Below are 25242 nucleotides of genomic sequence, written 5' to 3' on the forward strand. Positions count from 1 at the left end.
GAACGAGGTTCATGTTAAGGGATTGGTTCAATTGGCCTACTGCATGTTTGCTCCTTTCTTGTCAAGCCACTCTGACTCTTGATCCTCTGCAAAAAGCAATCACATAAATCACAATCACATCTCATCCTACCTATCAAGGGAAAGAGAAAAGTGACGACATGGGTTTTGATACTGTAAAAGTAACTTTGATAGCTGCTCGGAGCACGGGCCGCCGGCCGGGAGCCGGGGGGATCCATGGTCCCCAAGTCTGTGGAACTGAGCATGATTGGAGATGTCAACTTGGTGGAAGAGAACAAGTAAAAGAAGATTAATATTCAGAAATACTTGATCGATTTAGTAGATACAAGAGATTGAATGGACCGATTTGCTCTGACAACCGAATCTGTCAACAAACAGCACAGGGCAGAGATGGGTATGGGATTAGGTCTTGTCAGTTTAAGGGCATAAATCAGGGATGGGAGACCCTTGTCACCCACTCTTCAGCCCGGAGACACCGTCTCTTGATCCTGACACGCTTTAAACACGTCCACAGTACTCTGTACACACGTAGAGACGCGTACTGTGGTGATGGCTGTTAATGGAACCTCCACTGAAATGGTGCCTGAGATGGAGGCTGCAACGCTAATGCGGGGGGCGCCCTAACTTTTAGGCTTGGCTGTACCTGCCCACCTTCTGTGCCTTTTTTTTACTGTGCCAGGCTCTGGAATGAGAGACTGTCCAATATTCCTGCATTTGGATGTCGGTGGCAGAAGGAATCATACCTAGACATACCCTTGATTTCCACCTCTCTAAATTCCTTTCTTTTCTTTCTTCTATTGCTCGCCATCCTAAAATAGGTAGATTGGATCGAGATATCCACTGCATAACCCTGCCTGTCCTGTCGATTGGGAACGACCTTGGCCCTTGAAGTAGTCTATCTACTAGGCAACTCAAGGTTCTCCCTGCGTCGCCGACGCAAGGCTACATCGCCAAAGTCGACAAGTCCCTTTCTCCCCCACTCTAAGCGAAGTCGGCTTCACTTATTCGAGCCCAACTTAATGCCGTTTCTTCCCATCGTCATTTGATCGCCAAAGTTGGGTTGTCTCGTCTCGTCTCTTGTTCAAACTCAATCTCAAACTGTTCGATACTGCGCCCTTGTCTCCCCAGACCCCAATCGTGCAACATACTCTTTCTACACGGAAACAAACCGAGATTGTACATACTTCTTTACGAAAATTGTCGTTACTTTGTTTAGCCATTGGATCAGGACCGCTGTTTGCTAGAAGTCACCTATAACCGACTGACCACAAGCTCAAAGACAAAACACCAAGCATCGTTTCATTTACATCATATCATATCTCACCTGATTCGCTTCCTGCAACGATACCCGAAAGCTATTGGGCGCAATCCGCCATGAAGTGAATCAGTCCTCTCTCTGTTTCCCAAGACATGCGACCTGCTCGACATGCTATACACACCGGCACTTTTCTACTCCAAGACCTAATTGCGATACTTTTGCGAAATTAGACAATTCAGCTTTATCCTCGAATCTGAACTGGACCGCTTTGTACAAACCACACCCCTCGCAAGCTTTACGCATGCGAACAAATTACCACCTTGAAAGCCGACACCTAATCGACCAGAATATTTAATACAGCTTCCTCAGTTCAAATATGGAACGGCCTGTCTCACGGTCTTCACATGGACAAAGAACCGCCTCTCGATCTTCTACAAGCACAAACAACACCAAGGCCTCAATGCATACCGCACATACTTCCAACTCACACCCTCCTGGGTCCCCCGCCCCGTCGCATGCTCACCGATTCTATCATGCCACTTGCGAAAGACCATCTAGCGCCACACCGCGAACAGCAGACCGAAAGTCTCGTTTGACTAGAGAAGCTAGTAGCGAATCTACGCGACAGCCTGCCATGTCCTCATTCCTTCAAGAGAAGTTGCGGGAGTCTCGTCAAGCGGAGAGCGACAAGTCGTCAACATGGTCGCGCTCTCATACAGCCAATTCTTCTGGGGAGTTTAGTCGAAGCATTGGATCGCCTGTTAGGGTTGTTGATTCTGAACATCGATCTCACTCCCCCGCTTCAACTGAGACGTCCAAGAAAAAGGGTATGGGAGTTATGGATATGGAGCAGGTAATTTCTTCACTTCACAAGAAGAACTTTGATCTCAAGCTAGAACTGTACCATCGTCGAGAACGACAAACAGCACTCGAAGACAAAGTAGAGACTCTTGAGATGGAGAAGTCACAAGCAGACGAATTGAACCACCATCTCTCTCAGGAGATGGAGAAGCGCGATAAAGCAATCGAGGAGGCGGTCGCTATGATTGTGTCGCTCGAAGCTAGACTTGAAGAGTTCGTCAAGGAAAGATCAATTATTGAACAGATCCAATCTGAAGGCCAGTATTCAGCTCACATCTTGAACCCTTGCTACGAAGACCCTCGACCAGCGACACGGACACCAGTGTCGGCGAAGCGAACGGGCGATGATAGAATCATCAACCGAATGCCTAGTTTTATATCCGACCATAGCGAGAATACAGAGAACCTGCGCAATGTTTATCTTGGAACTAGAGGCAGCGTTCTTAGTCTTGCTCAGGTTCCCGAGGGGCCTGGTGAAGGCGATACTGGTCGCAGCCCGAGTTTGAGCATCCTGAGTGAAAGCTCCTTTGTCAGTGTGTATGGGTCGAAGGAAGATGATAGCGGCCTCCAAGAAGAGGATGAACCGACAACCTTTGATGGATCAGCCAGTCTTCCAGCCAGAGCCAGTGCTATCAACCGACCAAAAACAGCTTTTGCCAAGTCTCACCATTCTTCACCCAACCGATCAATCCGATCGAACTCTGTTTCCAATCACCAACCGCAATTTGATTCAATCCACAATGTCATCGAATACAGCTCTCCGCGACAGAGGACCGAACGACACCATCCCTCTTCAAAAATGGGATCGCGACCTCAAAGTCGGGATCAAGATGGACCAGAAAGATTTACTGGCCGTGCTTCGATGTCCCCAAGCCATCAGCGCCTTAAGCAGGAGAAGAGGGATTCGCTTCGAAGAGTTACAACCGAGGCTCCTGGTGGTGTTAGACTCCACGAACAGAACCTCCCTCCGACGCCAGACACCGTCTCTACATCTACACTGCGACGCTTCGACAACTCCAACGAGGCGTTGCTCAGGCCTCCTACAGCGAGACCAAGCCACAGTGCGCTATCAGAAGCTTCCGAAAACGACGGAAGCTTGGGAACGTATTCGGGTGTTCGTCTGGAGCAGACTCCAATGCGTGCGGTCAAGGCTTCAGCTCAGATTATTGACTTGAACAATAGAGTCTATCGCGAGAACCAGGGCAGATCCATTCAGCGCCCTCGGTCCGCTGATGAAACTACTATTTCCAACCGACGGGGCAACGATTGGGATTCGGATATTGACGACGACTCAGACGTGGAGTCTCTCGAGTCGAGTATCGACATTTGGATGCGTCAAAGTTCCAAACCTAAGAACAATGGGCGAGCGTCTCCTGATCTCTTTAGCTTTCCACCTAGCGCAGCTACCAAGGGTGGATGGGCAATGGATGCCATGTTTGGAGCTGGAAATGGTCATCAAGGAGGTGCGAGCACAGGACTCGATCCCGACAGGATTAGGGATCTGTTCCCAGTTCAACAAGAACTCTTTTCGTCGTCGATGCCTCCACCACCTCCTGATAGGAGATCAAGCTTGAACCCGCAGGTTGGGCAACAGAGCAAGACATCTTTCCTGAGTCGACCGTTGGCCAATGTTAAGGCCTCTAAGGGGGGCCGTAAGAAGGGCCACCAGAGACGAAACAGCGACGATATCCAAATCAGGGCAGTTGCACACACGCAGACCCAGGCACCGTCCGCCGGCGACAAGAATCACTACCCTCCGATCGCGGGTCAACAACCCAGCCAGAACAAATTCACCAAGTTCTTCCGCAGGTCGTCTACTGGACCTCCGAGCGGTGCCCCAACCCCAACTCCAAGATCGGAGCATGGTCCAACCGAACCTCCTAATGGGGGATTCTCGAGCTCTACTGGCGCATCGGGACTCCCACCTTGGATGAGCCGGACAGGTGCGCTCGAGGAGGACCGCGACAGCGCAACACCACCACCGATTATGCGAAAGTCGCGACAGGGAAGAAATGTCTCTATGGATATTGACATGGCCGACGACTCGAGAATGAGTCAAGAGTCAGGCACCCCGGGAACACCCAAACCACCAGGCCCGGTGGAAAGAGACACGGCAGAGCAGACAGAAAGCCCAAGGGCGGCTGGCGCAACAGGAAGCAGGAGAAAGTGGTTGCCTGCATTTGGTCTTAGAAATAAGCAAGGATAGAAGATTTGGATTCATTATGGCATAGAACTTACAGTCCCCAACAGGGTAGACTCACCACAGCAATGTGTTGATGACGATGAACACATTCACATCACGAATAGGCGTTGGATTCCCTTTTCTCTCACAGGAACGGTATGGTTTACTTTACTTGGCGGATGGATTGGGTGGTTTGGACACAGGACTTACGAGGCTATGACAAAAGGGCGCATTCCGGCAGAGCTTTATGATAACGTCGGGCGTCAAAGCGAGTTAGCATAGATTGACAGAATCAATTCAAACAATCCAATTACTAAGTTCTTTTTGGAGTGCCTCTGTGTGCTTGAAGCGTAGCCACTGAGAGAGATATGTTGGTGAGTGAGTTTTTGTCTTTGAGCGCAGACTCTTGGGTCGTTTCTTATTGCACTCCAAAGCTTGGTGGCTCACTATTCTGCTATCCCCTAAGAGAGAATCACTTAAGCAGACATTTCACTGAGAAAAGAGGCAATTAAAGTGTTGTTAGGACTTTATTGAGTTCGTTCTCTATCTGTTTGATCTCCCCTTTTGCTAACCATCGCAGTTCATCATCATAAACAGGCCACCTGTGCCATCTTCGTTAAATCGCCTCCCGTATGTTCGACGTCGTTAAGAATGTTCGAGAAAAGAATGTAAAGAGCTGAACGCTCATGGTGATCATGCTGTAGAAAAAAAAGAATGAATGGTGAATGTCGTTTAGACCCAGTTCCACTCTCCCTGGACGCGCCCTTGGCTCTTGGCTCCCATGGCCTTTTCGAAAGCAGCGGGAGAAACGTCGAGATCGTTGTCGGCACAGCCTTCGCAGCGACTGAGAAAGAATGTTAGTACAAGTTTGGAAGGGAGGGAAACAAAAGAACTTACTCAACGACGGTGACAATGACTTCGCCGGCCTCACCAGTGAGCTTGATGCTCTTACCGCAGTAGTCGCCAGAGTCGTAAAGACCTCGGCCAATGGCAGCAACCATGTCTGCGTCGCCGTGGCTGTCCTCGCAGGCACCCTTGCCGGGGTGGTAGTAGGTGATTTGACCCAGGGTGCGAGGGTAGAGAGGAGCCGCGAGAGCGGTGGTAGCGGAAAGGACGACGAGGATGAGCTTGGAGAACATGGTGAAGATGAAGTTGTTTTGAGTGTAGTTGAGTGAGTGTGTGTAGTGTAAGAGAAAGACTTGAAGTGTTTGAAAGAGCGAGAATGCTGTTGTATGAAGAAGAAGAGAATGCAAGTTGTGTTGTTGATGATGAGGGAAGAAAGAGTGAGGAATTGGAGGGAGAGAAGAGGTCTTCTTATACTTGAGATTTGAGGTTGAGGGGGAGATTGTGATTCACTGTCTCGAAGGTCTTGGAGAATCTGCAACACTAGCAGCACTGGTTTATTCACATGCAATTACACAGACACTATTTCTAAATAGATTGCACGCTTTTGACTTGAACAGCACTGCAGATGCAATGTTGCTGCGGTTATGGGCGTCAAGAATGTACTTTGATTGGATCTACAACTTGGCATCTGGGGAAGGGAAGATTGTTTCACTTGGGGAATTTAGATGTGTGTTTCATGACTGCTTGGTGGCGTAGGTTGTGTTATGGTGTTGACATTGACATTGTGGGGAAGAGAGACATTGGGAGGGCGAGGGTTAAAGTTAAGTGTGATCATAAACAGGGTATTTCTAGGGTGATTTTACTCGTGATCTGGGTGACTAGCTGTTATATACTGGAGCAGATGAATACCGTGGTGGAAGAAACTCGTGAAGATGTGGTAGACATGTTGCAATGATCGGAGACTTGGAGGGGAGTCATTCGCAAGACACAGAGATTTGGTAGTACGATATTCATCTATTACTACTATGAGTCAAATCCTATGTACGGGCTCTCGAAAGACTCGTAATCAACCGCTGCTGATGTCCCCCCCTCTGCCAGACTGAAGTTCAACAAAGCTTAGGCGCAGCTGATTGAGGGTGACGACCAACTCAACTTCCTTGTTTGACAAGTTTGGCTGCAGTTGTGCTTGACCAAGAGCCAATTGCGATGTAAAGTACACGTCAAAGTGCCTTGTTGAACAGGAGAAGTAAGAGTCGTTCAAGCCTTATTCGTGTACTGCAAGAAGAAACTCGGTCTTGTCGAACGAAGGGAGTGTGGGACATATATATAAGCGACAAGAATAGAACTGTCCAGCAATAAAGAGGGTTGTTTCTTCTTAGCGCACATACGTTGAATTGTCCCAATCGGATTTGTGCTAGTATCGGGAAGAGGTGCATATTGGCTTCGGTTCCTGGCATCGGATTCTCCCTACAGCAAATCACAAGTCGGCGTTTGTTTTCGCTACGAGAATAACGTGCAGGTTGGCTTTGCGCTATATATGCATGTGGGGAAACGTGTATATGTATGCACGGGAAATATTGGTAGCACGCATTTGTCGATCATGGGGCTGGTGTTACACAGGTGGATGGCCTCAGGGGATCATCGAGATGTTCAGGCACGTCTGACTGAGAGGTTCTGAGATGAGTATCTTGGTGATATAGCTCTTGGTGGCATTGTTTGATCATGGAGGAGTTGTAGACTTTTGATATAGAGTCAATTGGGCTGGTTGAGAAGAGAGCATTGTGACTTACGGCACTTGTAGAGACCTCAATTGACATCTTTCTATATTCTTGACAATCATGTTACCCTTGACCCTGTTGTTTGAGCCATGCTTTTTCAGCTTCACAGAGTCGTGCATGTTTCATTTCCACCTCGTAAAGAGACGGCCTGATATAGAAACAATCGACATGAAAGCCGAAGATGATCCTTGCTAGATAGTATGGGAAATGGATTATAAGAACAAATCGCTTCCCAGCGATCGGAAGAGGTATCGGAGTAGTGGCTAGCAAAGTTGACGGCATCATGTTCAACTTTCGACTTCTCCTCCTCTGCCTTGGGGCATTCTTAGCCCTCTCGAATGCTTCTCCATCACCATACCCCCAATCATCAAACACTCCCGCCGCTCTCAACGCCTGCCTCGCCCAGAAGAAAGTCCCATACATCCCGCGCGACTCAGCCCAATGGGTCAGAGAAGTCAAGCCGTACAATCTTCGTCTGGCATACACTCCTGCAGCCATTGTCCTTCCCACAACCGTCAAGCACATCTCAGACGCTGTCAAATGTGGTGACCAGAACAAAGTCCGTGTCAGTGCCAAGAGCGGCGGTCATAGTTATGGCTCGTTTGGCTACGGTGGTGAGAATGGACATTTGGTTATTGTCGTGGATGCTATGGATACTGTCACTCTTAACAAAGATATGAGTTGCAATGTTCAAGCTGGTGCGAGGCTGGGACATGTCGCTACTGATTTGTTCAAGTTTGGCAAGAGAGCTATTCCTCACGGGTCGTGCCCTGGGTAAGAAGCTTTTCGCAAAGATGAGACGTTGGGCTAATATTTGTAGTGTCGGCATTGCTGGCCATGCTCTCCACGGAGGTTACGGCTTTGCCTCACGAACCCACGGTCTTACGCTGGACACCTTCCTCGGCGCAACAATCGTCCTCGCCAACGGAACAATTCGATACGCAGCAGATTGGGAGTTTTACGACTTGACTTGGGCACTTCGAGGCGCAGGTTCTTCCTTTGGTATTGTCGCCGAACTCGACTTCCAGACATTTGCAGCGCCCGAAACAGTCACGCCGTTCAGCATCGAGCTGGACTGGACCGAGAATGAAGCAGTGGAAGGGTTACTTGCGTTCCAAAAGTTTGCAGTGACGGCGCCAAAGGAACTGAACATGCAGATTTATTTAGGGCCGTCGGGACAGACGATCCAGGGTGTTTATTACGGTACCAGGGCCAATTTGAACACAGCACTGCGACCTCTACTGGGGGATTTGGGTGCTCAGATCTCTACGGCGAGTACGGGAGGATGGATCCAGATGTTGAACAAGTACGCCAATGGTCAAGCGCTTGATCAAAGACGTCCTTACGACCAAGTAAGTTACCTTATGTTCGTCATCTAGTGGCCGATGCTAACATCTATACAGCACAGCACATTTTACAGTACCAGCCTTATGACAAAAGCCCTTACGCGAAACCAAGTCAAGGCCTTCGCCAGGACTTTGTACGACAACATCAACGACTCCGACGCACGACACACGTGGTACATTCTGATTGATCTCTTCGGCGGTCCCAACTCCGCCATCACCAACGCAAAAACTGTCTTTACCGATCTTCCAATCAACAGCGCCTTCCCTCACCGCGACAAGTTACTTCTGTGGCAATTCTCCGATCACGGCAACTACGCCACGCACGCAAACAACGGGTTCACCGTGCTTAAGCGGTTCCGCGAGAGTGTGACCAAGACCATGGCTGATGGCGACTGGGGCATGTATGCAAACTATCTGGATACGCAGCTGAGTAATGAAGAGGCGGTCAAGAGGTACTATGGGAAGAGTTTGCCGAAGTTGAAGAAGCTCAAGGCTGAGTTGGATCCGAAGGATATGTTTTGGAACCCACAGGGTATTAGGCCTGCTTAGAGGTTGAGGGGGTGGCGAGGGGCTCTAGTAAGGGCTTGGACTTGTCGTTCTTTGTATATATTCTTGCTTCGTGCTTGGGGTACAAGTCAATGGACGTGTTGCTCTCATCGGATTCGAATGGTGGACTCGTCCTCTGGTTCGTGAAAGTTGGGGCATCTTTACGCGATGGGGTTGCCGCGCAAGTTCAGTCCGATTATGTAACAGCCATCTAGCTTCAAAAATACTTAATTAATTACAATTCAGGACATGTGTTGTTCTGAGGGGCTGTCATTCCGCACCTCCATCGGAGTTTCGAGAAACCCTAGATGCATGACTCTAAATCTTCATTCACATAATCAGACAACTCTGATTGATCAATGTATCGGGGATCCTCCGATACACTACCCAGATGACCTACTCATTGCAAGATTAACGAAGGGATCTCCCAGGAGCCAAGACTCCAATCTGTCTTCTGTTCAATTGGCCAGGACTAAGATCTCAAAGGGTCCATAGCTATGACTAAGTGGGTTAATTGAGGACAAAAACAATGAGTTAGTTACTCGTTTTAGTTAGTTTTCTATGTACCTAACGTTAGTTGATACAGCTGAGCTGAGCTGTGCTCTGTCTGTGTGTGTGCCACCAAGAGGCTTGAATCCATCATTGGTGAGGGGCCGCGGAGGTATCGCGGCATCACCAATTATCTCGGTGGAATAAGCAGTTGCGCCTTCAAACTGGTGGGCTAAATTGAACTCCCAACTGGGACAGTCTACCAGTGTGGCGCTTCAATGATCATCATACTGCAGAATTATAGTCGAATTACGCCATAAGGGTCTTTTGAACATCTAAATTGGGATGCAATAGAGTTTGTGTCACGTTGAACATGGTAGGTCAACGCCTTTACCTGAACTCTCCATGTTAGTATAGTGCTTTGATCAACTTTGCAGTAGAGAGCAGATAATTTGGTTGGCTATGGACATTTGAAAGGCGTCACTAGTTATTGTCATTGCCCAAAATTATACGGGAATATGTTGAACTTGTGATAATGGTGTTTCTGGTATTGTACTGCTACCCTATGTCTGTGACACATCTTGGAGATATTTGACTGCCAGGTAGACCTAAGAGGTCAAAAGACAAGTTAAAATGGTCACATATAAAGAGTATTAACTCAAGACCATATACATATTTTCTCACAAATTATCCAAGACTTGTGAATGAAAAGACAAATACATCGTGAGATTCACATGCTTCGTTTGGTCATAAACACCGAGCAACACAGAATTGAAGGCAAATACTGAATCAAGTTCAGCGGAACACAGGTCTTGGCCTGAGTCAATCATACTGTACGTACTCTCTCTGTTGCATTGACTGATCTTCAGTCGGCAATCTCAGTTCCAGCATCTACTCTCCCGGTAAAAGCGTCAAGTTTCGTCATAACGGATAAATATGGCAGTGTTTGTACCGTCTCAATTTTCTCTTGTACCTCTTTGTTGAGCAGAGTACATACCAACAAGCTTGCCTTACCTGTGCTTCTTAGCTCATGTTAAAGTGGGAGCTCCCTCAAGTATTGTTAAGATCAGCATATTGTGGACGAGCTGATTTCCCATTCCAGGGAAGAAACCATAGCTTCACCAACCGGACCCTTTATGATGTGACGATCTCAACTGCCGATCAGCTAAAATACCGGCCCATAGTAGTGTTTGCTAGCTAGGGCTGTTTGCTGTCCACTTGCTATAGGGCCATAGACACGTGGAGACCGTCCAAGCACCGGGGACACGGACTTGTCCTCCAGTAGAGAAAGGCAAAGCAAGACTACTAAGCCTTGGAGGCTGAAGACGTTATGGGAATGGAATGTAGGGCCTTGGCAGTGAATGCTTAGCATGATGATGAAACAAGGTGGCTGTTCACTGAAATGAGAGATGATGGATCAGTATAGCCGTGGACATTCCAGCATCAGATATTGGTGCCATCTCAGCCTCGATTCGGTATTCATCCCTACACGAATCTGAGCATATTGAAACTAATGCAATCTTCTGGTGAGAATAGATGGCACACCTGCAGTAGCATCGATTGCAATTCCCTAAAACAAGTAATAATCGTCACAACATCGGACCTGAAAACTCTCCCTATGTCTCAACCCTGTCATGCCAACAAACAAGACATCTGGAGCCCCTAGAAGACTTGTAAGAAATTAGTATTAATCGGACCCAGTTGTAGATCGAACGACCAGATGAGAAGAAGTAAGACTTGCTAGATATGACAGGTTTTAGTTATGATCGACAGCCGGAAGCATAGAGCCCGGTCCACTGGAGCTGGGCTGCCTCTATCCCCACTGTTAATCCCGTACGAAATATCCCGGAAAACAGGGTCGGGGGATTAGCGTAGGGGGGGAAGTACGATGACATCGACAGGGAGATGCAACCTGAGATTGACTACTCGATAGCGGTGATGATCAAATATCTACCAAGAGCATATAGAGTACTATTTTCTCAAAGGGGTAAACAAGCTTATCCAAACAAGTAAGATCTGCAAGACCAAGAGACACCTGCAATGAATATCATCCAAAGTCTAAAATCGTTTGTCAACAAGACATTATCTATAGTCTCAACAATTATAAGTCTTTGCCTCAGGGTATCAGAAGAATTGACCACTGGAAGCATAAGGGACGAAATTATTAGGTCAGTCTATGCTCCTTAGACTATAGTTCTAGATCATTTATTTTTCTACCATAAGACTAAGAAGGACAACTTTTCTACTACCCACTAGCTTTAATACGTAGCATAACCACGAAAAGAAAGACCCGGGAGTTGAAAATGGGTATGTCGTGGAGAAGACACCAAAGGGGGCCACTATGTGGACTCTTGGACGCAAAGCTAAGCTCTCACGACTCGAGTCTTTGAGAGCGATCGACATCATCACTGACATCCAGAGACTCTAAGCAATTTCCCTGTGAGTGATCGACCTGTGCAGTTTGTAAAAGAAAAGAATATATAAAATCAAAGTAATAGACAAATTCGTGTATATAAGGACGTCTCTTCTCTGCTTCAAATCAGTTCTCATCATCCAACAATCTCATCATCAACTCACTCACACTCTACACTCAAAACCACTTCTCTCTTCTTTACAAACATTCAAAATGAAGGCCACTTTCTTCTCCCTCTTCGCTCTCGCCGCTTCGGCCATTGCCTCTCCCGTTGCCCAGCCCGCTGGTGTCAACCCTACTCCCGACACCCAAGAGGTCCGCGGCGCTGTCCAGAACCTTGAGAACATCCTCAAGATCGCTGGTGTTGACCAGATCGTCGACGAGTCCACCAAGGGCTCTGCGTCTCCCATTAAGCGCGACGTCTCCAGCCCCGCTGAGCTCCTCTCCGTTCTCCAGAGCGGTGCTTCTAACATCAAGAGCAAGACCTCTGGCTTCAGCGGTATTGCCGACAAGGTCAAGGCTGGTGACCTCACCAAGTCTGAGGGTGCTGACAAGGCTATCCCCGGCCTTGAGGGTGTCAACTTTGAGCTCACCCAGATCGTCACCAAGCTTACCGGCGCTGCTGGTCTCCCTGTCGCTGACGGTGATGTCGACAAGGTCCTCAACCTCGTTGTTGTTCTCGTCTCCGAGGTCCTCACTGCTGTCAAGACCATCGTTACTGTCACTGGTCTCCAGCCCCAGCTAATCTCTGTCCTCCACTCCGTCTTCCAGATCCTCGCCAAGGTTCTCACTCTCGTCATCGGCCTTGTTGGTGCCATCCTCCCTGGCCTTATCGCTGCTCTCTCTCCCCTCCTTGCCGGTCTCGGAACTGGTGTTCTCGCTCCTCTCCTCACCCCCGTTGTCGCTCTCCTTGCTGGCCTCGGTGCCGGTATCTAAGAGACATACAACATCCCGAACTTTACTTGGAGATAGAACTCCAGGAATGTACGAGCTGTGTGATCGAAAGGATATCATCCATGATTGGGTTACAATGACTTTTATGTTGGATTAATAGGAACGATTAAGATAATTCATGTATATAGTTGATTTTAATCAAAAAGTTACGCTTTTACAGCACTTCAATTGCTGCCCATGGCTTTCGTGACATGTCATCTCGGAAAATTGTTACAAAAGATTTGCTTCGAAACGTCGAGTTTCAAAGGCAAGTGTAATCCTACTATGTTGTTTGCCAACATTGCTGACGGACAAATCATGTTTCCACGCCCTGCCACTGACAACACTTACGTCACATGAGAACTGGATACTATAAGTAGAATGAACAGGTCGCCATTCTCGCTTTCCTCTACCAAAGATTGAGGTAATACAAAACCTTTTCAAGCATAACCGAAGCTTAACCCATCGGTATGGCAACCTCAGATGTATCGATTATTTATGTCCCTGCAGATTGTGGCTCTATCATCCCAGGCAAATCCAAAGCACCCAAAGCATTCCAAGACGTCGGAATCGTCAGCAAACTCAAGGAAGCCGGTGTGCCGCCTGTCTTGGAAATCGGTGCCTTGTATTTGCCAGCGACTTACACAGCGGCAACCTTTAACCCGGGTGGTGTAAGGAACGAGGATGTTAACATCTCAGTCTGCGAATCTGTCGAGCATGCTGTTAGCGATAGCCTTGCGCGTGAACAAGATTTCCAACTCATCATTGGCGGCGAGTGTTGTATGCTTCCGGCTATCATGTCCGCATTTTGGAAACATGCACATCCTAAGCGCGTTGGTTTGATTTACATCGACGCCGATACCGATCTCACTTCTCCGACGGATCCCAGTTCCATTGGGACTTTTGCTGGGATGAACATGGCGCATCTAGTTCGGCTACCAGGTGCACTACCACGCATGGAGCAATTCTCTCGTCCGTCAGGCGAACCAGTCTGTGATTCTTCCAACACCGTCCTTTTCGGCACAAACATGTCTCTACCAGGAAACAAACCTGAGCATTTCCAATACCTTTTTGACAACAACTACAAAGTTGTCAGCTCAGCATCCGTGGCGAAAGAACCAGAACAGCGTGCAAGAGAAACATTGGAGTATCTCGAGAGCAAGGTGGATATGATTATGGTACACTTGGACGTTGATTCGATTGACCCGGGGACATTTCCGTTGGCGAATGTGCCGAATTTCACAGGTGTTGAATTTGAGCAGATGATGAGGGCATTGAAAGTGCTGCTTGCAAGCGACAAAGTTGTTGGTTTGACGGTTGCAGAAGTTAATCCTGATCATGATCCAGGTTTGGTTATGGTTGAGAAGTTGGCATCACATATCGCGAATATGCTTGGTGAGAGATGTGTGGCACGAGTCTCTTAACTGGTATCATGCAAATACTTGTCTCTATCTATATCCCTGCCTGAGGGTACCAGAAAAGTTGGCCGCTTAGGCACAATGGACGAAATTAGCAGGTCGCCTTATGCCATTTAGGCTATGGTTAGGTTATTTATTGTTCTACTTTGAGATTTAGAAGGCACCAGAGTCACAATCAAGCTGTTATAACAACCGTAACGTTGCTAAGATTTGTAATGCGTCACTCCTACCATTTTGCCCATATCCCATTCCCCGCCCTTTCAGTTCTCCATGCACCGAAATTCTCCACCATTCATCAACCACAACCCAACAGACCACCAGAGAGAACACTCACCATGGGAAACACGTATTCTCTCATGTTCCCACCAAAACCTCAATTCACCGAGGAAAATCTTGAACCACAAGATGGACGTGTCTTTATCGTTACAGGCGGTTACTCCGGCATTGGCTTTGAGCTGTGCCGCATGCTATTCGAAGCTGGCGGATCAGTCTATATCGCAGGCAGGTCCCAAGAGAAAGGCGAACAGGCTATCACGCAATTGAAAGAGCATTGCCCTGGATCATCCGGGAAGCTGTCCTTCCTCAAGATATCCCTCGACGATCTCAAGTCTGTCAAGTCGGCTGCGGAAGAATTCGCAACCAAAGAATCACGACTTGATGTTTTATTCAACAACGCGGGCGTGTCTATGCCTCCTCCAGGCTCAGTTTCGGCGCAAGGATATGAACTCAGCATAGCTACGAATGCTATCGGGCCTTGGTACTTTACGCAACTTCTCGTACCTATTCTAACTCAAACCGCCAAGGACAAACCACCTGCTTCAGTACGCGTCGTCTGGACAGCATCTATCGTAACCGACGTCGCCCTTCCAAAGGGAGGAGTCAACATGAAAGACGTCATCACCCCATCTTCAGACCCTCAGGTCAACTACACAAATTCAAAGTCCGGAAACTGGTATCTCGCGAGCGTGTTGGCAGACCAGATCGGATCTCGGGGCGTTCTCAGCGTGTGCCATAATCCTGGGAACCTTCAAACTTCTCTTCTACGCCATATGCCATGGGTTGTTCGTTATGCCGTCTCGGTGATTCTTTATCATGCCAAGTTTGGTGCGTACACCAACCTTTGGGCAGGCCTTTCGCCAGATCTACAAATTGAGGATGGAGGGAGGTTTATTTGGCCATGGGGTCGATTTCATCCTTCTCCGAGGCCAGATTTGTTGGAGAATCTGAAATCCAAGGAGCAAGGAGGCACGGGTACGGCTGCTGAATTTGCAGAGTATTGTGATAAAGTCATTGCAGAGCATCGGTGATTTCAAAAGCACAAGTTTTAGACTTTCTTTGATTTTATTTAAAATAGTTCTCTTCTTCTAGCTGGTGTTCCTCTGTCTAATGCAGTGATTATATCTCCGGTGTGTGTCCGATGGCCTTGTTCAAAGCATGTACATCCCAATAAAACGGCTGGATACTCTTGATAACGCCAGCTTCCAAATCCATCGTCATGACCTGGCACAAAGGGTACTTCAACTCTTCCCCAGTCTTGCGAACTCTAAGATAGAGGTAGCTGAGCGAGATGATGCGGTTCGAGCCCTCGCGTTCAAAAACCTCAGGGTTCTGCACATCGAGCTTGTCAAAGTAGCTGGCCATGTCTACTGCCCATTTTTGGAATCCTTCAGGCCCGACGTAATCACCAGCGTAGGGTAGGCCTGATGTTTGTCTGAGTTTCACTTCTGGTGAGAGCGTTGCTGCCATGCCGCTAAAGTCGCGCTCTTTGGGTGGTGCGGCCATGTAAATGCGCTCGGCATCGTAAAATGCGTCGAGAATTGATCGTGCTGTGTGTTTGGTGGAAGACATGGCGAAGACTGCAATGTTTATTGGAGTTGGATGATGATGATGGTGGTAGTAATTGGGAATGTCTGACACCTATTTATCTATTTTGGCAACACGACGCTTATTAATTCTACCATATTGAGATATCCCATTGGATTGAATCCTTAATAGTAAGCAGTGGGTGGTATCTTGCCATCTCCAAGGAGATGCTCCTGGGACTTTTGGCTGTGATGGCCCAAACAGGAAATCAGCGGACCGGAGTTTTCGGAGTAGAAAGTTTCCGAAATCTTTGGTTGCGCGTACAATAACGGCCTTGTAGTGGGTTGGCTAGTTGGTTGAACCAGATTGTCGGTTCTGCAGTCCATGTCTTGAAACTCGATTGGATATTTAATAAAGAAATAAACTGCAAGATTACTGTAGATCTATTAATACCTACCGAAGATAAAGTCTGGAACCCCCGCATTCAAGCAGCTTATTTTCTTGGCGAAGCTTGACATTTGATGGCTGGGATGAATGAGGGATTATGGGCTGAGGTAGCGAAAGGGGAAAAGAAAAGAAAGTAAAAAAACCTGGTTGATCACGTTCCCAAATCGCCAACTTGACCGCTAATCGGTGCTTGACCCTGTATTTTCGATCGCTGTTCCTGTCATATCTTTCCCGTCTTGTCCTGGCGTGACCTCATTTGGGTATAGATAAAAGTACCTATTCTAGAAAGGTTCTAGGCTTAAAATTAGTTTTGACAACCTTCCCAATGACGCTGACGCTCGGGGGCAATTATGACGCAATGGTACCTAGATTCTCTAGAGGGGGCAACCGCCTAATTTCTCTTCATCACACTCCCATCAACTCACCTACTACCTAATTCTTGTCTGCCAGAGCATTCCATTTGCTTTAGTATCCAAACCTGACATGACATGACAGCGCATTCCACGATACAATGTCAAGCTCTGCAGAGCTGCAACGCGAACGCGAGGTGCAGAGTTACTTCCAGAGTTGGCAAATAGCACAAGGCTCTTCACTCAAAGTCGCTCGAAATGTCGATGGAATCTTTGCGCCCTCCCGAATCAATGACAAAAATGCGCCTCAGCCTTCTTCCGACAAGGCACTCTCCGCCTTTGCCCAACTGGCTGTATTCCGACTCAACGTGAAGCGCGCTATGGTCTCGCTCATCGATACGAACAACCAGTACATCCTCGCTGAAGCTACGCGCAGTTTGCGACTGGGAACATTGGCAGACGACCCTACCGACAAGACACAACCCTCCAGCATTTCCGATTATAATAGTGAACTGTGGTGTGAGTATCCCTACCTGCAGATATACGTCACGCCTGCTAACTTCTCCCAGTAGGAACATCGATCCTCTCCCGCCCGGATGCCGTTTGCGAACATTGTCTAGATAACTCCTGTATCGGTCGCGACCCAGATGGAACGACATACACAGCATCTGGTCTAATCGTACCCGACTGCCGCCTCGATGATCGTTTCAAGTCCCGAGTATACGTCCAGTCCGAACCGGGAGTGCGCTTCTACGCCGGCGTGCCCATCTTTTCGAGGAAGGGTTACAAGATCGGAGCATACGCCGTATCGGACGAACAACCGCGCGATGGCTTGACAGTAGAAGACGTCAAGTTTATGCAGAGCGTTGCGCAAGCGATTACTGAGCATCTCGAATGGGCGCGTGATCGCGTTGACAGGTTCAAAGGTGAACGCATCGTTCGTGGTTTGGCTACTTTTATTGAGGGATGTTCGAGCGACGACCCTGTCTTGTCAAAGGATGACCAGCCTCAACGCCCTTCGATCAAGCGACCACCAGGCATGTCCATTTCAGCCACGCGACGATCGTCACTCCACAACAACATGCACAAAGTCGATCCTGACTCTGCCAGGAAATCACAGAAAGCGACATCGCCACCCCGCAAGAACAAGCCGAAAACGGACGGGTTATCGAGGATGTATCACCGAGCAGCAGACAACTTGCGATCATCAATCTTGGCAGATGGTGTTGCTCTCTTTGGCGCTACAGCCTCCAGCATCCAACATATGAGCCAAACCGTTCAAGTAGAGCACAGCGACAACACAAGCTCTGAAGATTTGCCAACACGGGTCGCGGCGGAGCCTGATGGCTTCAGTACAGAAAGTTCTGACTCGGAAGCATCACCAACTTCCAGGCCGTGTAAGTTGCTTGCGTATTCGCTTGCTGACAAAACCCAGCCTTTGGATCTTGAGAAAGGCCCGCCTTTCTCAATTGCAACGCTAGAAAAATACTTCTCTCGTTTCCCCAAAGGAAAAGCTTTCACATTCACAGAGGAAGGAGCCGGTATTTCTTCCGACGATGATAGCGCGAGCGACACGAGTGCTGTCCCGATAGCCGGAAAGCATAAACGTCACAAGAACAAGAACAAGGATGTGATGGACCACAAGGAGCTGCTGAAGAAGATACCCGGAGCCAAGTCTATTGTCTTTCTTCCCCTCTTTGACTACGTAGAGGATAAACTAATGGGTGGGTGCTTCCTTTGGACATCAGCGCCGGGTCGCATGATGAACTTGGATGAAGACTTATCTTACCTTCGCGCGTTTGGTAACAGCATCACGAGTCAAGTCGGGCGCATTAATACCAGGAAGAATGAAGCGGCAAAAACTACCTTTATTGCGAGCATGAGCCACGAATTACGGAGTCCTTTGCACGGTATTTTAGGTGCTGCCGAGTTTCTCAAAGATGCTGTGACCGATTCATACGAAGTTGGCCTAGTCAACTCAATTGCGACCTGTGGAAAGACACTTCTGGACACGCTGAACCATGTGCTCGACTTTAGCAAGATAAATAACCTTGGAAGCGGGCAGACGAGGAAGGGAAAGCACGCCAAGATCATTAGCTTGTCTTCTGATTCAATGGAAAGCTTAAATATGACTGCGGCGGTGGACATGTCTGTCCTTGTCGAGGAGGTTGTTGATGCTGTTGCCACCGGTCATAATTTTAAGAAACTCCCCAAAAAATCGGCAAATCAAGGAGACGAATTGATGACGAGCGCAACAGAACAAGGGGCCGATGGCCTTGGAACCGAACATCCTGTATCAATTCTTTTGGATATCACCCCGAGAACATCTTGGTTGGTCAGAACGCAACCTGGTGCCCTTAGAAGAATTGTTATGAATTTGTTCGCCAACGCTCTGAAATATACTGCAGAGGGATTTGTCTGCGTTTCCGTACGAGCCCAAGAGATCAGTGACGACTCAAGGATCGAAGTCACGATCCGGGTTACCGATACCGGGAAAGGCATGTCCGAAGAATTCCAACAGAATCGACTTTTTGTTCCCTTCAGCCAGGAAGACTCCTTCCAGCCCGGTACTGGCTTAGGATTGAGTATCGTCAAGCAGATTGTGGATTCGCTTGGAGGAGCTCTCGAGGTCAAGTCAGAACAGGGTATAGGCACCGAGTTTGAAGTCCGGCTGCGTCTGGACCCTGTTCCCGAAGAAGGATCCAAGTCAGAAGAGCCCATGGACACGATGAAGCGAAAGCTCCAAGGACAGTCCTTGGTACTCTTGGAAGCAAGTGGAGAATTCAGTTCGGATATTATCACCAAACAAGTCGAGGTGCGCAACGAGGCCTTGATTGAGATCTTTTCAAGCTGGTTCAACATGAAGGCGGCGAGAGACTTCGACACCAACCCCCCAGAAGCCGACTTTTACCTGTACTGCGAGCCGCCGTCCGCCAAAACACTGGAAAAGCGCATCCAAGAAACATTAAAGGAGGGCCCAAGGAATAAGAAGACGCCTATCATCATCATTAGCTTGAACGAGGAGGAGGCGGCAAAGATATCGAGAGCTCAGACAACAGCCTTGGCCAAGTTATCAAATGTGGTTGAAGTAATTCCACAACCGTAAGTTTTGGGAAACGCATTTCGATTGCTGGTACTAACAAAGACTTAGATGCGGTCCTAGAAAACTTGCACAAGTGTTTAGCCGATGCTTGCAAAGGATCAGTGAAGAGAATGATGACAAAGATAATGACGATCTAGTCCACAGTGCTCACACCGATAACAAAAAAAAAGGTAGACATGGAACTGGGAAAGGGAGAGAAGTGGCAGAGCGTATGAACTCGACGTTGCACCGAGACCAGAATAGCGAGTCAGGTCATGCGCATACAACTACGACACCGCTACCTGAAGATGAGAAAAACCAGTCGGAATCCAAACAGGATGGCTACGTAGGCGAGAAGAAGAGTCAAAAGGATCAGCAACAGAAGCAAACAAAAAATCACGTTAACGACAGCAAAAAGGACGGACCGAGGAACAATCGCAAGAATGAAGAGGAGAAAATGGGACACAACGCTCGCGAACAGCAGGAAGATGGCGAATCGGATGGTCGAAAGCAAGACGGCAACATCAAGCAGAATGAAAAGCCAACAAGGGAGTCGCAAAAACCAAACAAAGCAGAAATGCCCAACAAGGCCCACGTGCTGCTAGTCGACGACAACAAGATCAACCTTAACCTATTGACCATGTTCATGAAGAAGTGTGGGTTTACCTACGAGGAAGCCGAGAATGGAGAAGAGGCTGTCGAGAAGTTTACAAAATCGACCATTGGCAATGATGAATCTCGGGGTCCTATCAAGAAGCGCTTTGATTATGTCCTCATGGATATCAGCATGCCCGTCATGAACGGCATCGAGGCGACAAAGAGGATTCGAAAGATTGAGGCAAAGTACAAGGTCCCTCGAACGACGGTGTTTGCGTTGACGGGTCTGGCGAGCGCGGATGCAAAACTTGATGCGATATCTGCTGGGGTGGATTTGTTTCTGCCCAAGCCTGTCAAGTTTGCTGAGCTCAGGACTATGATTGAAAATAACTAAATGTTTAAACGAATTATGTGGCCTGTCCTTGTTTATGATAGATCTTTAATAGAGCATATGAAAGATCAGTTGACCCTCGCTCTGATGTATGGTGATTCGAAGGTATTGGTAATGCTTAAGAGAGATAATAAGACAGCCTGCCAAAGGTTAGATAATGACTCATAGAATGTATCAAGTAAACTCACTCAATCAAGTTTCCATCCGGATCCCGAACATAAATACTCCTAATTCTTCCCATCGCCCCAGTCCTAGGAACAACCTCTCCCCCCTCAAGGACCTTGATACCCTCCTTCTCAAATTCCGTGATCAGTCCTTGCAGATCAGTGCCCTCTTCCAGGATAAAGCACAAATCAGCAGCCCCAGGCAAAGCAGTTCTAGCCTTTGGTTCAAATTCTTTACCACGCTGGTGAAGATTGATCTTGTGCGTGCCAAACTTCAAAGCGTGACGAGGAGCTGCTTCAGTGCCAAAGGTTTCGGATTTCATGCCTAGGTACTTCGTGTACCATGTTATAGTGGCTTGGATGTCGTGGCATGTTAGGACGAGGTGGTCGATGTCTTTTACGACGGCAAAGGAGGACATTGTGATGGTTGTCGAATTGTGAAGATGGTTGAGAAGGTAAAGTTGATGATAGGTGGGCAATGGTTTGAATGGCTTTATTTATTGCCTATCGTTATTTGTTCCATCTCGGCAGCCATTGACTTTTTGCCGAGACCGCTTGACGTTGAGCTTTTGCCGACTTGGCTTGCTGCTATTCCCAGACACCGGCTACTTATATCCACTCGGTGCTATTGACGTAACAACGACTTGAGGGTCTTTCTGCCGAGATTTAAATCGGCATCTTTTCGCAACTTCCACATGTGAAGTTGTGATGGACGTGATTGAAATGGTGGGGTAATGCCAATTGCTCGGTTCAATGTGGCCTGACAATTTTGTCTTCTGTGGTTTCTATCACTACCCGCCCGGCTATTGAGTTTCTGCCTAGCAGGCCTAGGTACTTCGCTTGTCGCTATTCCCAGGCACCAGCCGCCTATATCCACTTGACGCTGTCTTCTCATTAGTAGCCCAGTTGACGAACCAACAGCTTACGCTAATCGTTCAGGGGCCAAAAAAAATCATATAACTAAGTCATGTCGCGGAGAAACATGTCGACAGTTGTCCTCAACAGTATTATCGTTTGCAATCATGTCTTCCTATCCAGGCCTCGAAAGTCTTCCTGCCGAGATTCAACTCGGCATCTTTTCTCAACTTCCGCACCACAGTCTCACTCAACTGGCTCGTACCTCCAAGCATCTTAGCAATATCGTTATACCCCTAATTTGGACCGATCTTGAATTTCATAGTACTAGTTTCCATAAGACCTCATCTGAACTGAACGTTCCTCCTCCTTTTCGCAGTCCCGCCAGCCGAAAATGTTTTCCAGCAATGAGATACAACACCGGATCAAGAGAAGCAGAGGCTTTCTTCAACACAATGCAGACTCTGCATGTGGAAAATCCAGCCCGTCTGGAGCACGTTGCAAAGCGTATCAAGCACATATGCACTGGCGTTGACCCCCAGTGGTTGCCACGGACTCGAGATTATGAAACAATCTACCCGAACGCTATTCGAGTCTGGGGGCTTCTGCCTTATATGACTAACCTTGAGTCTCTGGAAATCCACGGAAGCTCATTGTATGGCGGTGGCAGGACAGGAGACCCATTGGAGCAACTTGAAGGTCCTACTCCTAGACTTCGATTTGCGAAGCTTTCTGGCTATGTACCCCGAGCCGTGGCTGAATGGGTTCTCAAGACTGGTGACACTCTTGAGCGTTTAGAACTTGGCATGTTGGACCGTCCAATTTCCTCGTCCCATGATTCAAATCCCCACTTCGCTCCTCTTCCCCATGAAAAGCTCAAGAAAGAAAAGGATGACGATGAGGACATCGAGGCGGGTTCCGATGATTCCGATGACGACGAATCGGACTGGGGAAGTCTCAGGGGTGAGGCTGTTATCCCTCGTCCGCTGGGTGGATTTTTGACATCCTTTCAAGATCAAGACAAAGAGCTGAAGTTGCCTAAACTCACGCACCTCTACCTTTTTCAGCCTGCTGAATCGGATTACGAGAACAGCTGTCACGAATACACATGGTCCAAGAGAGCTGAAAAAGCCTGTCACAGTGACTGGCGCCAGATCCTCCAAGCTTCTCTGCCAACACTCAAAACGCTTGTCCTTGAGCAACGTCCTGCAGCCGACTATATCGAAAACGACGGTCTTACCGAGATGGAATGGATGGAGAATCGAACTTCACCAGCAGCTAGTAAAAACCTGCTAGAGATGGTCGGGGCAGTATTGGAGGCGGATAAAAGTCAAGGATTGCTGGAGTGTGTGTACTTGTACGGTATTTTCGTTGGGTTGCTCGAAGAAGACGAAGGGATACCTGATCCGGCGGAAGCTGCGGGTCGCTTTATGCAGTTCTTGCAAGGTTGTGGTGTTGAGTGTGAGGCTAGAGTTGGGCAGTGGTGTTTCTTTAATTACGACGATGGTAAGGCGATGTGGGACGCTTGCTGTGACAGTGAAGATGAAATGGAGGATGGAGATGAGTCGATGAGGTGGGACGATATGTTATGCATTGTCTGAGGAAAGGCTTTATTGTGCATTGTTGTGTTATGAGGGGGCCAAAGAAAAAGCTTGCAGCTATTTCAACACTTACTAAACCTCAGGGTATTAGAGAACGTTGCACTGGAAGCATAAGAGATCCATGAGATTAGTAGGTCAGTTTAGGTACGCTCCTTAGACTACTTATTTTGATATCCTACCTAATTAAGTTTTAGGCGGCCAATATTCCTGTTACACAGTACTAAGCCTTGATGTGTGGGCAGTAGGTACCGTGGCGCTCCTGCCTTCTGAGCAAAGCTAAGTCGACCGCACCACAGATCTCGCGTCGATCATTCTCAACAACGACATATTGGGAACCATCAATCAACCATGTCTCCCATGAACCGCCTCCAGGCGCTTCCCGACGAAATTAAACTGAACATCTTCTCTCGACTCCCCGATCACAATCTCGCTCAGCTGGCTCGCGCTTCCAAGCAGCTCAACAACATCGTCACTCCCCTGCTCTGGACCGACATCGAGTTTCATACCCAAGACTATCACAATTACCAATACATCCGCCAAGGACCAAATTACCGGAGCCAGCCATGTATCCCCCAAGGGGTATGTCTTGGATCGCGAAGAGCAAAAGTCTTTTTCACCATGCTGCAGACTTTGCATGCAGAAGACCCAGTTCGCTTGGTTCACGTCGCTGAACGTGTTAAACACCTTTGCGCCGACGTGTTGGCTCAGTGGGAGCCGCCAACAGCACACGATGAATGTCGAATTCGAGTCTGGGAGTTTCTGCCCTACTTCTCCAACCTTGAATCTTTAGGGCTTCGTGGGGATTTTAATGACACTTGGGATCAGGTAGACCCAGTCCAGGCAATCACAGGCCCTACTCCCCAACTTCGTTCCGTAAAGCTGTCGGGGTATATACCAAGATCTGTACCAGTATGGGTTCTCAAGGCTGGCAATACTTTGGAGCGTTTAGAGCTTGCTATGTTGGAACGTCCTATTTGTTCGGCCTGGAACCGTCCAACTGGATCGATCCCCCTCTTTTATGAGAAGTACCGGCGATATGACCACAATGAGAATAGCGAGGCCGAATACGACGACGACGACAATGGCAACGATGAAGACAGCTACGGAGACGACGGCGACGAAAACGATGACGAAGAATCAGTCTGGGGCAGCCTCAACGGTGATGTTATTTATCCCCGTCCACTAGGCGGATATTTGACATCCTACGCGGAAAACGAGCTGAAGCCTCCCAAACTCAAGCACCTACATCTCTGCCAGCCAGTAGAAGCTGAATGCTATATAGACTGGGACGACTTTGGGTGGTCCAAACGCGCCGAAAAAGCCTGCTACCGAGACTGGAAAAAAATACTGAAAGCATCTGTGCCTACCCTCTCAACTCTCATCCTCGATCAGCGCCCGGCAACACTCGAAGGATACGACACAGATCGTGACGAGGAAGATTGGGTTCCTGAGAATACCGTAATGTTTGCCAGTGATACTCTGATGAAAATGATTCACAAGGTATTGGAGAATTCGGGTCAAGGACCGCTTGAAAAAGTCTACCTGCGTGGTATTGCCATCCCAAAAGGCTACGGGGAGCCTGACCTGACAGAGTCTCGGGCGAGGTGGTTGGTTGACGAGCCTGTGGTGTGGTTTTTGGACCTTCTGGGAAGTCGTGGCATCGTTTGGAAGGAAGAAACTGGATGGCAGTGCAACTTTAATCAAGATTCAGGCCATGCGTTTTGGGAATGTGACTCCGAGGAGATGTCGATACGGGGATCAACAAGTCGGTGAAGTGGGCCGATTTGCTATGCACTGTATGATTTGAAGGAAAGTACTTACTACTCGCGTTTGTATGAAGGAGAGAATATGAGAAAACAAACTG

General features: G+C 48.2%; 11 protein-coding genes across 11 annotated transcripts; 8 read left to right on the plus strand and 3 right to left on the minus strand.

Moving 5' to 3' along the window:
* Positions 1–1652: 1652 nt before the first annotated feature.
* On the plus strand, positions 1653–4343 carry FSST1_007161 (uncharacterized protein; the record flags this gene model as incomplete). Its single annotated transcript, XM_083223916.1, has 1 exon — positions 1653–4343. The coding sequence occupies one exon, from the start codon at positions 1653–1655 to the stop codon at positions 4341–4343; it is 2691 nt and encodes an 896-aa protein (XP_083083122.1).
* Positions 4344–5051: 708 nt separating this feature from the next.
* FSST1_007162 (RlpA-like double-psi beta-barrel-protein domain-containing protein-containing protein) lies at positions 5052–5458 on the minus strand (the record flags this gene model as incomplete). Its single annotated transcript, XM_083223917.1, has 2 exons — positions 5052–5163; positions 5217–5458. The coding sequence occupies 2 exons, from the start codon at positions 5456–5458 to the stop codon at positions 5052–5054; spliced, it is 354 nt and encodes a 117-aa protein (XP_083083123.1).
* Positions 5459–7226: 1768 nt separating this feature from the next.
* On the plus strand, positions 7227–8838 carry FSST1_007163 (FAD-binding oxidoreductase; the record flags this gene model as incomplete). The annotated part of the gene is made up of 3 exons (XM_083223919.1): positions 7227–7717; positions 7764–8295; positions 8347–8838. 3 exons carry the CDS (start codon positions 7227–7229, stop codon positions 8836–8838), a joined length of 1515 nt encoding a protein of 504 aa, XP_083083124.1.
* A 3112-nt stretch (positions 8839–11950) lies between these two features.
* On the plus strand, positions 11951–12673 carry FSST1_007164 (uncharacterized protein; the record flags this gene model as incomplete). Its single annotated transcript, XM_083223920.1, has 1 exon — positions 11951–12673. One exon carries the CDS (start codon positions 11951–11953, stop codon positions 12671–12673), a length of 723 nt encoding a protein of 240 aa, XP_083083125.1.
* A 467-nt stretch (positions 12674–13140) lies between these two features.
* Positions 13141–14094, plus strand: FSST1_007165 (uncharacterized protein; the record flags this gene model as incomplete). The annotated part of the gene is made up of 1 exon (XM_083223921.1): positions 13141–14094. The coding sequence occupies one exon, from the start codon at positions 13141–13143 to the stop codon at positions 14092–14094; it is 954 nt and encodes a 317-aa protein (XP_083083126.1).
* Positions 14095–14423: 329 nt separating this feature from the next.
* On the plus strand, positions 14424–15395 carry FSST1_007166 (uncharacterized protein; the record flags this gene model as incomplete). Its single annotated transcript, XM_083223922.1, has 1 exon — positions 14424–15395. The coding sequence occupies one exon, from the start codon at positions 14424–14426 to the stop codon at positions 15393–15395; it is 972 nt and encodes a 323-aa protein (XP_083083127.1).
* An 88-nt stretch (positions 15396–15483) lies between these two features.
* Positions 15484–15936, minus strand: FSST1_007167 (nuclear transport factor 2 family protein; the record flags this gene model as incomplete). The annotated part of the gene is made up of 1 exon (XM_083223923.1): positions 15484–15936. The coding sequence occupies one exon, from the start codon at positions 15934–15936 to the stop codon at positions 15484–15486; it is 453 nt and encodes a 150-aa protein (XP_083083128.1).
* A 913-nt stretch (positions 15937–16849) lies between these two features.
* On the plus strand, positions 16850–20761 carry FSST1_007168 (hybrid sensor histidine kinase/response regulator; the record flags this gene model as incomplete). The annotated part of the gene is made up of 3 exons (XM_083223924.1): positions 16850–17207; positions 17258–19790; positions 19840–20761. The coding sequence occupies 3 exons, from the start codon at positions 16850–16852 to the stop codon at positions 20759–20761; spliced, it is 3813 nt and encodes a 1270-aa protein (XP_083083129.1).
* A 115-nt stretch (positions 20762–20876) lies between these two features.
* FSST1_007169 (Glyoxalase/Bleomycin resistance protein/Dihydroxybiphenyl dioxygenase) lies at positions 20877–21341 on the minus strand (the record flags this gene model as incomplete). Its single annotated transcript, XM_083223925.1, has 2 exons — positions 20877–20898; positions 20947–21341. 2 exons carry the CDS (start codon positions 21339–21341, stop codon positions 20877–20879), a joined length of 417 nt encoding a protein of 138 aa, XP_083083130.1.
* A 603-nt stretch (positions 21342–21944) lies between these two features.
* FSST1_007170 (uncharacterized protein) lies at positions 21945–23378 on the plus strand (the record flags this gene model as incomplete). The annotated part of the gene is made up of 1 exon (XM_083223926.1): positions 21945–23378. One exon carries the CDS (start codon positions 21945–21947, stop codon positions 23376–23378), a length of 1434 nt encoding a protein of 477 aa, XP_083083131.1.
* A 348-nt stretch (positions 23379–23726) lies between these two features.
* FSST1_007171 (F-box protein) lies at positions 23727–25151 on the plus strand (the record flags this gene model as incomplete). Its single annotated transcript, XM_083223927.1, has 1 exon — positions 23727–25151. One exon carries the CDS (start codon positions 23727–23729, stop codon positions 25149–25151), a length of 1425 nt encoding a protein of 474 aa, XP_083083132.1.
* Between the last annotated feature and the right edge of the window lie 91 nt (positions 25152–25242).

Source organism: Fusarium sambucinum, chromosome II (assembly GCF_050947815.1).
Source record: "Fusarium sambucinum isolate potato_lamoka chromosome II, whole genome shotgun sequence".
In the NCBI taxonomy this organism is placed as follows: Eukaryota; Fungi; Ascomycota; class Sordariomycetes; order Hypocreales; family Nectriaceae; genus Fusarium; species Fusarium sambucinum.